The sequence below is a fragment of the Engystomops pustulosus genome, chromosome 1 (genome assembly GCF_040894005.1).
Source record: "Engystomops pustulosus chromosome 1, aEngPut4.maternal, whole genome shotgun sequence".
NCBI classification, from domain to species: Eukaryota; Metazoa; Chordata; class Amphibia; order Anura; family Leptodactylidae; genus Engystomops; species Engystomops pustulosus.
In genome coordinates, this window is record NC_092411.1 from 139855385 (window position 1) to 139869975 (window position 14591).

Here is a 14591-nt window from a genome sequence, read left to right on the forward strand (position 1 = left end):
ACATGAATTGATGAAAGAAAACGGATTACTGTATATGAAGTGTGCCAAAAAACAATATTTCCCTGCCAAATCATTGTAGATTAAGGTATTTGTTCTTGAAACATTACATTTTTAACCCCTCAGTGACCAGCCTAGTTTGGGCCATAATGATCAAGACATTTTTTGCAATTTTCTCTTGTTGCATGCCAAGGGCGATACCTTTTATTTTTAGCAATGTAGCCATATTAGTACTTATTTTTAGCAGGACCTTTTCAGATGGCACTATATCTCATTGATTACACTTTATTAACCCTTAATTGGGAGGCAAACTGCAATACAGTTGTTGTCTTTTTACATAAGAAATGTTGCAGTGTCCACTAAGCAGCAAGATGTCTGTGTTCTATTGGTTGGTGCGACTATGGTTATACCGAGTATTAATTTATTTTTTTCAGCTATTTAATCTTTATTGTAAAATCACTTTTTTACAAAAGGTAAAATTTGCTTCTCTGTCATCCTCTTCCAATTTTTGCAAAAGCTGCCCTTCATAGGCAGACAAGCATCCACAAATCTGGCAATAATAAGATATGCCCTATACTCAGAGACAAAGTGTGCCCGGAAGCCATAGATTTCTGTTGTGGCTGTGATCTGCCCACAATGGCGGCCGTCTGAATGAGCCCCATGTCTGAACACATTCTTATTTTGTAGTATTGTAATAGAACATACCATTTCAGGAGCATATTTGTAACCATTTCAAAACAGAGAAACAATCGAAAATGTAAAATCAAATGCACTTTTTATTCCAATCAATATATAAATAATCTAAAAAGTAAATGCAAATCAAAGCTAAAACACATTCTTTGAGTCTTTCTGTAATCCTCATTTGTGTTGCCCTGAATTTCATATTGAACACTTCACAGCAGAAATTTTTAAGGAATGTTGTGTTATCATTCTATATTAAAATTACTATTTGGAGCTTCTTTTCCATTTTTTTTAACCATTAAAGTCTGTTCTCCTGGGGGGTCATAAAAACTCATTTAAGCTGAACTGTGATGAGATGCTTTAAAGGAAGACCAGATTCTTAAATATACTCAGGATAACAAAATAACACATTCTCAGAAACAGAAATATAGTTTACAGAAAAACATTTCACAGGTATAATATCAACCTGTTTCTATCAGTCCTGTTGCATACAATTTCAGTTACCCTGTGAATCGACTGTAAACGGACTTAGAATCAGGCAGGGCAGAAGCTTCTCATGAATATCTTCTCCTATCTGCTTGCTGCGGTCTCTCTCTGCATTGGCCCCTCCCCCCTACATTCCAAGACGAGCTCACACCGACCCTCACTGGTACTTCCTGTTGGCAAACAGCAGTTTCCAAACTACAGATCAGATCTTTATAGCAGGTGGAGTAGTTATAGCAGAGTTAACAATGTTTGTTATTGTTTAGATGTAGCAGAACTGAAGTGTGTCATTGTGTGTTATATCCATCTCATGGATATCATCATCTCTCATCTGTCTCATCTCTCTTTTTCTATGTGCCAGATACTAGTAGAATGTTCAGAAGCTAAAAGTGTAGATAAACCCTGGACCCTGATAATCTAAGCAGAGCATCTCACAGCACTAGAAGGCTCATGAAGTGTCTGCCTAAAGAGACCACCCCACGCTCCCACACTCAGGAATTTTATAACTTTATTTTTTTCATGGGAAATCTGCACACAACAAAAAAATAAATAAAATCACCCATGAAAAACAAAATGTTAACCACTTAAGGACCCAGACCGATTTTTCAAATCTGCCATGTGTCACTAAATGTGACTAACTTTAGAACGCTTTAACCTTTAAGATTGTTTTTTCATGACATATTGCACTTCACCTTAAATGGTATATTTTGGTTGAAATGTTTTGCATTTATTTACAAAAAAAAAATTGGTGAAAATTTTGATTTCTATATGTTAGGCTTAAAAATATGAAAAATTACTGTTCCATTTGTAAGAAAATGTTAGATTCAATTATTTTAGAGGCCTATTCATATTTATAGACGTTCTATTTATTAGAAACTCCCACCACATTTTTAAATAGCACCCCACAAACTATTCAAAACATCCCTTGTTAACCCCTTCATGACTGCCATACGGCTATATATGTCCTAATTGCACATGTCCCGTGCAGAAAGGACGTTTATAAACGTCATGACAGTAGCCAAATTCAGCTATATCTCCTGAACACTGGCACCTACAAACACAATTCATGGTGTAATATTAAACAGGAGAATTTCCTCATTAATATGATAATGGATTGTGTATAGGCTGACAAGTACAGTGGCAGGTCCTGTCCAGAACCTGTTATTGTGCCGTAGGCAGCACTGGGGTCCTTCATCGGCTCGGGCGTGCAGGGGGGGGGGGGTTTAGCACCGGAAACACTATAGATGCCGCGTTCATGTTTGACTACGCCGCCTTAAGGGTTAAACAGCTGGGATTGTTGCGATCGCATACAGCCAGGCTCCGGCACTGCTCTCATCATTGACAGTTGTCACAGTGTTGGCAGTGCGGGATGAAATCACCCGCCAACTTGGAGGTACATTTTCTTTAGCAAGGGGTTAAAGAAAATCTACCAAAATCAAGCATTATAAAACAGGGGCACGTACTCACAGATCAAGGCACATATTTGATGTCCATGGCCTCCTTCCTTCTAAAATCAACTTTTAAATAATGCAAATGCTCCCGAAGGGCTCTGTTGGGCGTTTCCAGTGCCTCTCAGTGAGGTCTTTCTACTTGCAGTTACACTGAGCAAAGCAGGTATTTAGGTGCGATATGTTCTGCTTTCTCCCTGCTTCCTCTGCCTATGTAATCTGGGAGAAGCAGGAAGTGCAGGTGGAGGGGTGACCTGCTCTGCTCATTGCAACAGACTGTGAAGCTACAGCACTAAGGGGCTCTGGAAACACCCTCCAGAACCCCTAAGGCTCATAAGCATTATTGTAAAAGTTTATTTTAGAAGGAAAGAAGCCATGGATAACAAATATAAGATTACCACAATCACAGTCCTGGATGTATGAGTAAGTGTCCTTGGTTTATCATAATGGATTTTGATGGTTTTTAATAGATGATTTTGATAGATTTTTTGACAGATGTTTTATTGAACAATTTGTATCAGTTTTCAGCTTTTTTTCATATATCTACATGAACTGAGTGATTCATTTAAAAAAATGGTTGACTTTCAGTTGTATGCTGAGCAGTCATGTGCATTTGCCCTTAAAAGGGCCATCGCCTTAAGTTTCTCCACTACCCCCCACAGTAGGTGCTATGAAAGAGATCAAACACCATCCTCCTAAAGTGTCCCAATTTAATCAGTCATATTTCCTAAACTGTGTGACCTAAAAGCACAATTTTGGGTCCTATTAAAGTGCAGAATCTCCCTGTTAATATCATACCAGGATATCCAGCTGGACATTGTGTTTCAGGATATCCACTATTACATTTGCATTAAAAAAAATTGAGCTTTAATTACAGATCTCAATTCCGGATTGTAATATTTAACAGTGGATATCTCTGCTTCAGTTGGACACCAGAATTGTTTCTAGGTGCCAGGAGATGTGACCATTTGAAATGAGCCACTCGCCAGGCTGTAAGCTGAAGATAAAATGCAGAAGACACTTTGCATAGGCACATGCACCCTGTACCTCTGAAAATGGTGATTAATTGACACTGGAAATATTTATAAATATATTTTAGTAAAGGTTTATACAATTTTACAGCTTATCAAATATATTGTAATGCAAAAAATAACAAAAAAGCATATTGCCAATTCTATAAGAAAATGTTATTAACAAATGTATTCTATATTACATTAAAGTTTCACAAGTCAAGGAAAATAAAACAAAACTAAAAAACTTATGATATTTGAAGCGTTTCTAAAGATATTGTCAATTAAAGAAAAGCTGAACAAAACTGAAAATATTCACCTGGGTATCAAAGTACCAATGACCCTCGGTCTAAAAGGGGTTAAAGTGAAGAACATCATTTGTCCATTAGGAAAATTCATAGAGTAAAAGCTAAGTTCCAAAATGTACCAATGTTAAAAAAGGGTGGTTGTTCCCAATAATCTATTAAAATCAAGCCTTAGACTGTTCTGCAACAGGTTGTATTTTCAGTACTTCTGCAAATCCATCTCCAAACCAACAGGTAATGTGAATGGTATCAAGACAAAAATAAAAGAGACGATCCAGACAATGGTTTCTTCTGTAGACTGATCGAGGGTCAGCTGACAGAACTTCAGTTATTGCATATTTTGCCTCCTCAAAAGACTGAAGGAAGTGGAATGACGGTTCCCCTAAAGAAAAAACAATGTCAGTTTAAAGAACTTTATATTTGTTTAAATTACTGACAAAAAACAGGTGGGTGCATGTTCGATAAAAACTGAGAAATTCCAAAGATTCTATTTCTATAAATTACAATTATTGGGGAAGATTTAGGCCCCTTCCACACTCTCGAGTGTGATGTGTTGAAGATTCTAAAATAAACTCAGGATTACACATTCTCCAACTCACTGTTATTAACAAAAATACAGCATTTCACAGATATAACTGCAACCTGTCTCTATCAGTACTGGTGTACACAATTTCGGTTGCCCCTGGATTCTTCTGACTTTAGGGTCAGTAGACATATTGTTCTCCTGTCTGACGCTGCGCTGCTCTCTTCACTCCAGCCCCCACCCTTGCATTACGATCTCACACAGAAACTTCCTGCCAGCAAGCAACACATTGTGTGGAGAGTACAGCTAAAAGCTACAGGCAGATGAAGTCTTTATCCAGGGGAGGGAGGCATATAGCAGGGTCAATAGTGTATGTCATGGCTGTTATAGCAGAGCTGAGAATGTCATGTGTAATATGCATCTCATCATCTCTGATCTGTCTCATCTCTCTATGTGTCAGATGCTAGTAAAATGTCCACAAGTTAAATGAAAGTGTATATAAACCTGTACCCTAATAATCTAACCACATTGTCAGCACACAGAACTAGAGGGAATCACAATGTATTTGCTTAGGGAGTCCCTGCCCACACATATTAGGGGTTAAAAAAACATGATCTTTATTGTGTAAACGTCACTAGGGGATTGAAATTTGAGAGTTTTCTTTTATGGTCAAACCCCTTTAAGGCTCCATCCACCGGAAAAAGTGTTTTGGATATATATTTTAGTACTTCCTTCCTGATCAAAATCTATTGAAGGGGTTGTCCGAGACATATAAAAAACAGGTATGCGGTGGGGGGAGGGGGCAAGCCCACCCATCCTGTCCTGTAGATGTATCAGGCGCTGGTCTGAGCGCAGCTTCCGTGCCCCATGTAAAGAAACAAGGCAAGGCACAGAGCGAGTATGGCATGAGACACCAGCAGACCAAGGAAGTAAGTACATGTTTATTTTTTTAAGCAGCCCCCCGCCACATACCTGTTTTTTTATATGTCGAAGGCAACCCCTATAATACTTCTGCATTACAGAATAACACAATCACTTCATACCGGATTCATGTTGCGCTTTGAACTGTCGCAATTCTCTTTCAGCATAGGTCGTAAATCTAACTGCCAAACTGGGCACAGGTGACTCAGTTACCCATTTTGCCTCAAAACTGTCAGAAGTGCACGGTTTTTCTTTGGTTTCATTTAGTTTTGAAGTTTCATTAGAAGGAGAGTCTTGACTAAGTTTCAGCGTCTCAATGTTCTCAACAAGGTGGTTGGAAGAAAACCTCTGCAAGGTACAACAATCTTCAACAAGATTTGATTCACCAGCAGTCTCTATGGCCAGCTCTTGCTTCAGATCCTGTAATATCTCCTGCTTTATGCTAGATCTGTCATGTTTTTCAGATTTATCATTTTTGTCCAAGAAGGGTATATTGTTATCCTGGATAGATCTTTCTATGCATTGTTCACGATCCTTTGCCTGCAACACAGTGTTATAAGAATCTCCATCTTCCTGGAAAGTTTTCTCTTGTACATTCTCCTTTGGTGAAACAGCAAGTCGTGGTGAATCATATTCAGCAATATAAGGCTTTATGTCAAGAACTGGCGTTCCTTGTATTATATCAATTCCAGACAAATACAAAGTGTCACCTGAGAAAAAGAAAACAGCTTTACATGGAATGAACATTAAAACATGATCTGTAAACTGGCTATGTGACCCATGGAACCAGCACCCCAAGCAAGTGAAGTGAAAGAAGAAATCACGAGATCGACGCTGTGAAAAGCTGATCATTGGGGAGTGATGTGATAAACTCACATGGACCAGATATTTGATGGCCTTTCCAACTCCAACGTCATTCTTTAGTGTAGCCCCACCCCTCCCTCCTCTTACTGTTGGGGTAGGAAAAGACAAATGACAAATTAAAGTAAAGTTCCCTGTTAGAAAAACCGCAAATCCAATAGGACAAAAACTTGGTGCACGGCACCTAAACTTTATAATCTTCTACAGATTTTTCATTTCCTTAGTGAAAGATTGGAGTGAATGTAACAATGTGACTTTATATTACCCTAAATCTTGCCACCATACAAAGATATAAAACTTATAAAACTGTAATGTAGATGAACATTACCTTCTACCTTATCCAGTTTAGCCAGTGTAAGGCCAATTGCATTGGGCCGATGGGGACTTCTAGTAGAGAATACTCCAGTCTTGGCTCCGTTAAGTCTCGGTGGCTGGACTTTAGCCTTGCAGCTCAAATGCCCATTCTTATGAAAAATGAACAAAATCCTAAAAAAAAAAAAACAAAACCAAAAACATAACATTATTGTCAAAAACAAAATAGAACACGCATTTTCGATTGATAAATCACTGTGGAGGGGACTTTTGATCCATTCAACTAAATCAAATGATATTAATGTGGTATTTGGGCATTTATGGTATAGCTACCATAGCTTTATGGTCAGCTGCAGTGGTGTAGTAATAGCATGGTCCATGCATGCAACTCAGGTTCTCCATAAACTTCTAAGATAGAAGACACATGTAGCTTCTGACCTCAGGTACCAGTGAAGCATGTTGAAGAGGTCTAGGTATTATGTTTTAGGGTCTGTCCACTTAGCATTTGTAAATTAATAAGAGGTAGCATATCGGCAGCAATAATATAGGGACCACAGAGTCCAGTGGAAAGCCACTCACTGGCTTGCAAGTTAGATAAAACTGTACAGGCTACTGAGCAAACAGAACCATATAGAATGTGCTTCGATTAATTTTGCCACAGACAATCAACACTGTAGCCACCCACTATAGCAAACACTAAGAAATAGCATAATAAATAATAATAATTGTGGTTTGCAAATAATACATTGAACCAATTGTACATCTAGTTTTAATTTAATTTCACTTAGGCCACTCCACTTTTTTGATTCTGAAAAGAATGGTACAACATGCTACTCAAGGAATGAAAGGAGGAACATTAGTTCTCCTTAAAAGAAATCTACCAACAGAATCCATCATGATAAACCAGGGACCCTTACTCATAGATCCAGGCACTGTGCCTGTGGTTATCTTCTTATATTTGTTATCCAAGGCCTCCTCACTTCTAAAATCAACTTAAAATTATGCTAATGAGCCTAATAGGATCTTGTGGGTATTTCCAGAACCCCTCAATGATGTCTGTTCACTTGTTGTTACAATGCTGCTCTCCCCTGCTCTCTCCCTCCTCCCTCTGCCTGTGTAATCTAGCAGCAGCAGGAAGTGTAGGGGGAAGGGAGACCCGAAACACCCACCAGAGCCCCTCAGGTTCATTAGCATTAGTATGGGTGTTCTAGAACTGGCTTATGTTAGTGATTTTGTGTTGCTTATGTTCTATACCAGAACCTGAGTTATAAGTTGGAGGTGCTAGCAGCTAGATCTTGGCATTTAAAACATAAAAATACCAGTGCTTATTACTGATTTGATACCATAATGTTATATTATGCATGTCAGATTTTGTTGCAAATATGTCTAAAAATTGATTCAATTTAACTGACCTGCCTATTATTTTGGTAAGGTCATAGATTTCATCCAGGTTTGTTCAGAGTTAGGCTACATGCACACGATGTATATGCCCGCCGTACCGTAGTAAAGTGGGCATACATCGGTGCTGCGGAGAGGAGCAGGGGATGAGCGCAGCTCACCTCCGCCCCTCTCCATAGGAATATACAGTGCTCGGCAACGTATCACGCAGAAAGATAGGAAATGTACCATCTTTCTCCGGGCTACGGAGCGGTGCAATGCCACACCGTAACTTCCTGTATGATGCCGTGAGCCGGCCACTTTATTAGGTACACCTGTCCAACTGCTCGTTAACAATTAATTTCTAATCAGCCAATCACATGGTGGCAACTCAGTGCATTTAGGCATGTAGACATGGTCAAGACAATCTCCTGCAGTTTAAACCGAGCATCAGTATGGGGAAGAAAGGTGATTTGAGTGCCTTTGAACGTGGCATGGTTGTTGGTGCCAGAAGGGCTGGGCTGAGTATTTCAGAAACTGCTGATCTACTGGGATTTTCACGCACAACCATCTCTAGGGTTTACAGAGAATGGTCCGAAAAAAAAAAAACATCCAGTGAGCGGCAGTTCTGTGGGCGGAAATGCCTTGTTGATGCCAGAGGAGAATGGGCAGACTGGTTCGAGCTGATAGAAAGGCAACAGTGACTCAAATCGCCACCCGTTACAACCAAGGTAGGCAGAAGAGCATCTCTGAACGCACAGTACGTCAAACTTTGAGGCAGATGGGCTACAGCAGCAGAAGACCACACCGGGTGCCACTCCTTTCAGCTAAGAACAGGAAACTGAGGCTACAATTTGCACAAGCTCATCGAAATTGGACAGTAGAAGATTGGAAAAACGTTGCCTGGTCTGATGAGTCTCGATTTCTGCTGCGACATTCGGATGGTAGGGTCAGAATTTGGCGTCAACAACATGAAAGCATGGATCCATCCTGCCTTTTATCAACGGTTGAGGCTGGTGGTGGTGGTGTCATGGTGTGGGGAATATTTTCTTGCCACTCTTTGGGCCCCTTGGTACCAATTGAGCATTGTTGCAACACCACAGCCTACCTGAGTATTGTTGCTGACCATGTCCATCCCTTTATGACCACAATGTACCCAACATCTGATGGCTACTTTCAGCAGGATAATGCGCCATGTCATAAAGCTGGAATCATCTCAGACTGCTTTCTTGAACATGACAATGAGTTCCCTGTACTCAAATGGCCTCCACAGTCACCAGATCTCAATCCAATAGAGCATCTTTGGGATGTGGTGGAACGGGAGATTCGCATCATGGATGTGCAGCTGACAAATCTGCGGCAACTGTGTGATGCCATCATGTCAATATGGACCAAAATCTCTGAGGAATGCTTCCAGCACCTTGTTGAATCTATGCCACGAAGAATTGAGGCAGTTCTGAAGGCAAAAGGGGGTCCAACCCGTTACTAGCATGGTGTACCTAATAAAGTGGCCGGTCAGTGTACGTCCCCCATACATGTGTGTGAACGTAGCCCAATGCTACAAGATCTACATTGTGTAAATACATGTAATGTGTAATGGAGCATTTACTCCGGAAAGCCAATTTAAATTCGGAATTGTGTTTTACCTACAGAGTTATACGTATTAACTTTTTTTTTTTTCAAAAGGTACAGTATTTTAGGATTTCTTTAATAACTCACCATACATGGGAAAATTGATGCAGACCCACAAGAGAATGTGTAGGGTTATTAAAAACCTTTTTGCTAATCTTCAAACGGCCACGAGACAGACTGCAAATAGAAGGCTGCCTGGGGGTCCCATTTTTCCCAGTAAAGCAGGATTCAATGTATCCAATTGGTTGTGTAAACACCTGACCTGTTAAAAAGCAAATGATAAAATAGTCTTTAATCCGTGATGTTGAAGGTCTAGATCACAGACAACAGAGAGAAAGCAGCTATATATTTTCTACAAGTATATGCATGAGCAGAGGTCGCATTAACATCTGTTTACCAAAAAAGTCCAAATTGTTGGTAACTTTTTTCAATTTAAATTTCCATAGGAAAAATTTGTACATGTGCTTAGACTGTGGACATGGGATTCATTAGCAGCAGAAATGATATCACTGTTGGCTTTAGTGGTGTGAAAAAAGCAGTGTTTTTTTGTGTAAAAAAAAGTCAAAAAGTGGATGCATCACTACAGTGCATCAAATTTCAGTATTCATAACTGTTGCATTTGCCGATTGCGCCAAATTTAAAGAGGTGAGCCATCCCATTTCACTTTTTTTTTTTTTTTTTTTACGTTTGAACTTTTCAAAAGGTTACAAATTTAGGTGCAAATACAGGCAGAGTACTGGGGTACTCATTTTTCCAACACCCCGGTCCGTCCTCCACTTACTTTATGTGCACTGGCGCCAGCTCCAGGTCAGTGTGCACGACTGACGCACAAACTATGTCAGTAACGACTTCATAATTTGTGCACCGATCGTGCGCACTGACCTGTTGCTGACCTGGCGCAGGCTCAGGGAGTCGGAATGGAGACTGCTCAGTTTATATTTTAAGTGTGGAAAGGTTACAAAATTTTGCACAAATCTGCAAAGGCCACCTCAAAAAGTAAAGCAAATATAAGAAAGATAAAAGAAAAAAAAAAATGCTCCCAAACAGTCTCTGACTAAATACCTGTCTCAAGAGAACAAATCGCAGGCTCTGTATCCTTCTTCTGCTCTCTTCCCATGCACACTGTGGACTCCATTTTTTTCATACACGGCCTTGTGAAAGAGGCAGTGTGTGTCACCACTGCAGGGCTGTACGTTCAATAGCAACACCACACTAATACATCAAGTATCCAATGGTAGGAGTCGACAATCTAGTAAACATAATGAGATTAAGTCAGGTAGTGTTTTATTAATATTTGCTGCATACTACTGCTTAACACTTATGCATCTTACAATGGTAACAAAGTAATGAAGATTTTACTGTACGGTTCAATGATAGGCAATGTTTCAGGCTTAACCCCTTAATGCCGAAGCCACTTTTCACCTTCCTTACACGGCCCATTTTTATCAAATCTGCCCTGTGTCACTATAAGTGGTTATAACTTCGGAACGCTTTAACATATCCAAGTGATTTTGAAATTGTTTTCTCGTGAAACTTGGTACTTCATGCTAGTTGAAACATTTTGGTGGTATGTGTTGCACTTATTAATTAATGAGATTTTATTAGCTGTTAAATGTATGTAGGAAAAAAAATCGTAAATTTTGGTTTCCTTTCTTCTTGTATCTTTTTGGGGCCATTCACCTTACCATAAAAATAACATATTATCTTTATTCTATGGATCACTACGGTTATGGTGATACCTCATTTATATAGTTTTTTAAAATATATTTTTACAATTTAACTGAAGAAAAATAATACAGAGAAAATCTCATTTATTTTCGTATCGCCATCTTTACGGAGATATAATGCTAATATTTTTTTGGTTGACAGAGCTGGTTTAGGGCTTATTTTTTGCGTGTTTAGTTGTCCCTTTCAGTGATACCATTTTGGCGTACATAACTTTTTTTGATCACTTTTTAGAACATTTTTGTGAAGGGATTTAATGAGAAATGTAAATTTTTTTGGGTTTCGTTTTTACGGCGCTCACCAAGCGGGTCCAATAATTTTACTGAGTTATTGTACTGATTGTTACGGATGTGGCGATACCAAATATGTGTTTTTCTGTTGATTTTTATTTTTTTTTTTACTTTATTAGATATGTATTGGGAATGTTTGTGTTTAGGGGACTTTAACACACTGACCCGGGCGCCGTGAATGCCGGACGGGAAGCTGGGCTCTGGAGCCGGGGGCCACGCGACTGCCATGGGCTCCTGTGGGCCGCTGTAACTGCCGGCCAGTGGAGCCACTGCGACTTCTAGGGGCATTACTGTGGCTACTGGGAGGGAATCACTGTGACTAGCAAAAAACAGTTATGCAGTAGCTGCGTAAGTAATTTTATGGTTGGGGGTCACCACGACATGAGGACCTGTAAAGGGTTGCAGAGTTAGAAAGGTTGAGAACCACTGCATTATCGGATCATAACAATGGACAACATAAAAGACTCCATTGCATCTCTAGAAATAAAATGTGCAGCAGAACAGCAGTCAGCTTAGTTCTGTATCTAGGCAGTAACTTTGGGGTCACCTATTTGATAAAACTGTCTCTATACGATGCATAAAGCAAATGACAATGTGTAGTAAGAAAGCAAATACCTGCGCTTTGGTCACGTGGTGAGATGTTGGGCACATGTGCTGTACGTACTACAGGAGAATATACACAGCAATGCGCTCCATGTGCACAGACCTGTATCCGGCTGTCAGGTGAGAGCACATGACCGGAGGAGGGGAGGACACATCGCTGCCATATGCTGTGCTGAAGCCGGGGCGGGAAGTACCGAGGTCAGAACAGACGTAATGTGGGGGCGGGGCGCAGCTTTCTTCTCAGTTAACTCTTTGTTGCCCCAAGTGCATTGAGAATTTTGAGGTGAGGTGTCCATAGATGAAATAACACTGTCCCTGGCAGACAAAGGGCATATGCAACATAATACTAAAACTATGCAAAATGCTAAATCTAATTCTGAGCCATCTTGAAGCTCCTGATGATAGCATTATCAGTAAGTTAATAGGAAGATATATAATCTATGTAACTTTATAGTGATGAACAGTACAACCATCATAGGAAGATCATGAGGGTAATACAGCCCACATCTCCAGACCATGCCTTTTGACAAAGCAGCCAACTTTTGTTTTCTGGTTTTCACACAAAACTATGCAGGGTCGGCCTCTTGATTTAAATGGCCATTCCTGGGGGGCTTGGCCGCTGTATGATATGTCTCCCCCTATGGAGGTTATTTATCATCAAGTTTTCTGTTATGGAAACCAATCACAGCACAGCTTTAATTTGATAAACATCTGTGGGGAAATGAAATCTGAGCTCTGATTGGTTGCCATGGGCAACTAAACAGTTCTGCTCTAAGAGACTTGTGATAAATCTCCCCCTATATGTCTATGTATGCACCGACTGCTCTTCTTGTACATATTGGGCCAGCGTATGACATACCTCCCAACCATCCTGCTTTCAGCCTGAAAGTAGTTTTTTGGGCTCTGTCACGCTGCCACGGGAGGCGGAGAGAATGTCGCGGGCCCCACCCACTTTTCCAGGTTTGTCCCGCCTCCTCCAGACCCCGTAGTTTAGAGCTGCAGAGCAGCCAAGGCATGGGGGGCGAGAGGAGGCGGGACCAGCCCCTGCTACTTCCTCACATGATGTCTGCACCAATCATGTGAGGAGGTAGCTCCGCCCCGGTGGGCCACGGACTCCAGGGGACCGACTGCAGGTAAGAACCTGAGGGGACAGGGGGGCTGGAGGCTACAGGAGGAGGACAGGGGGCTGGAGGCTACAGGAGGAGGACAGGGGGCTGAAGGCTACAGGAGGAGGACAGGCGGCCACAGGGAGAGGAGCCAGGAGGAGGATGGAGGCTACAGAAAGGACAGGGGGGGGGGCTGGGGCACAGGAGGAGGAAAGGGGGGGGCTGGGGCACAGGAGGAGGAAAGGGGGGGCTGGGGCACAGGAGGAGGACAGGGGTGCTGGAGGACAGGGGGGGCTGGAGGCTACAGGAGGAGGACAGGGGGGGCTGGAGGCTACAGGAGGAGGACAGGGGTGCTGGAGGCTACAGGAGGAGGACAGGGGGGCTGGAGGCTACAGGAGGAGGAGGCTGGGGGACTGGTGGAGGCTGCTGGGGGACAGGTGGAGGCTGCTGGGGGACAGGTGGAGGCTGGACGACAGGAGGAGGAGGAGGGAGGAGGCTGCAGGAGGACAGGAGGAGGAGGCTAGGGGACAGGAAGAGGAGGCTGCTGAGGGACAGGAGGAGGCTGCTGAGGGACAGGAGGAGGCTGCTGGGGAGCAGGAGGAGGCTGCTGGGAACTGGAGGAGGATGCTGGAGGACAGGTGGAGGCTGAAGACAGGAGGATGCTTGAGTAGGCTGGAGGGCAGGAGGAGGAGGCTGGGGGACAGGTGGAGGCTGTAGGAGGAGGGAGGAGGCTGCAGGAGGAGGAGGATTCAGGAGGAGGAGGCTGGGGGACAGGAGGAGGCTGATGGGGAACAGGAGGAGGCTGCTGCAGGACAGGTGGAAGCTGGGAACAGCAGGAGGATGCTGGAGGACAGGTGGAGGCTGGGGACAGGAGGAGAATGCTGGAGGACAGATGGAGGCTGGAGGACAGGCGGAGGATGCTGGAGGACAGGTGGAGGCTGGGGACAGGAGGGGAATGCTGGAGGACAGGTGGAGGCTGGAGGACAGGAGGATGCTTGAGGAGGCTGGGGGACAGGAGGAGGAGGCTGAAGGACAGATGGAGGCTGGAGGACAGGAGGATGCTTGAGGAGGCTGGAGGACAGGAGGATGCTTGAGGAGGCTGGGGGACAGGAGGATACTGGAGGACAGGAGGATGCTTGAGGAGGCTGGGGGACAGGAGGAGGCTGGAGGACAGGAGGAGGAGGCTGGAGGACAGGAAAATGCTTGAGGAGGCTGGGGGACAGGAGGACAGGAGGTGAAGGCTGGAGGACAGGAGGGGGAGGCTGGAGGACAGGAGGAGGAGGCTGGGAGACAGGAGGAGGATGCTGGAGGACAGGA

At 42.6% G+C, this 14591-nt stretch overlaps 1 protein-coding gene across 1 annotated transcript; it reads right to left on the reverse strand.

The window, feature by feature from the left end:
• Positions 1-3688: 3688 nt before the first annotated feature.
• Positions 3689-12398, reverse strand: TRMO (tRNA methyltransferase O). The gene is made up of 6 exons (XM_072154582.1): positions 12181-12398; positions 10613-10799; positions 9638-9812; positions 6558-6715; positions 5491-6078; positions 3689-4306 (listed from the first exon to the last, which is right to left on the reverse strand). Exons 2-6 carry the CDS (start codon positions 10692-10694, stop codon positions 4089-4091), a joined length of 1221 nt encoding a protein of 406 aa, XP_072010683.1. The 5' UTR covers positions 10695-10799; positions 12181-12398; the 3' UTR covers positions 3689-4088.
• Positions 12399-14591: the final 2193 nt, after the last annotated feature.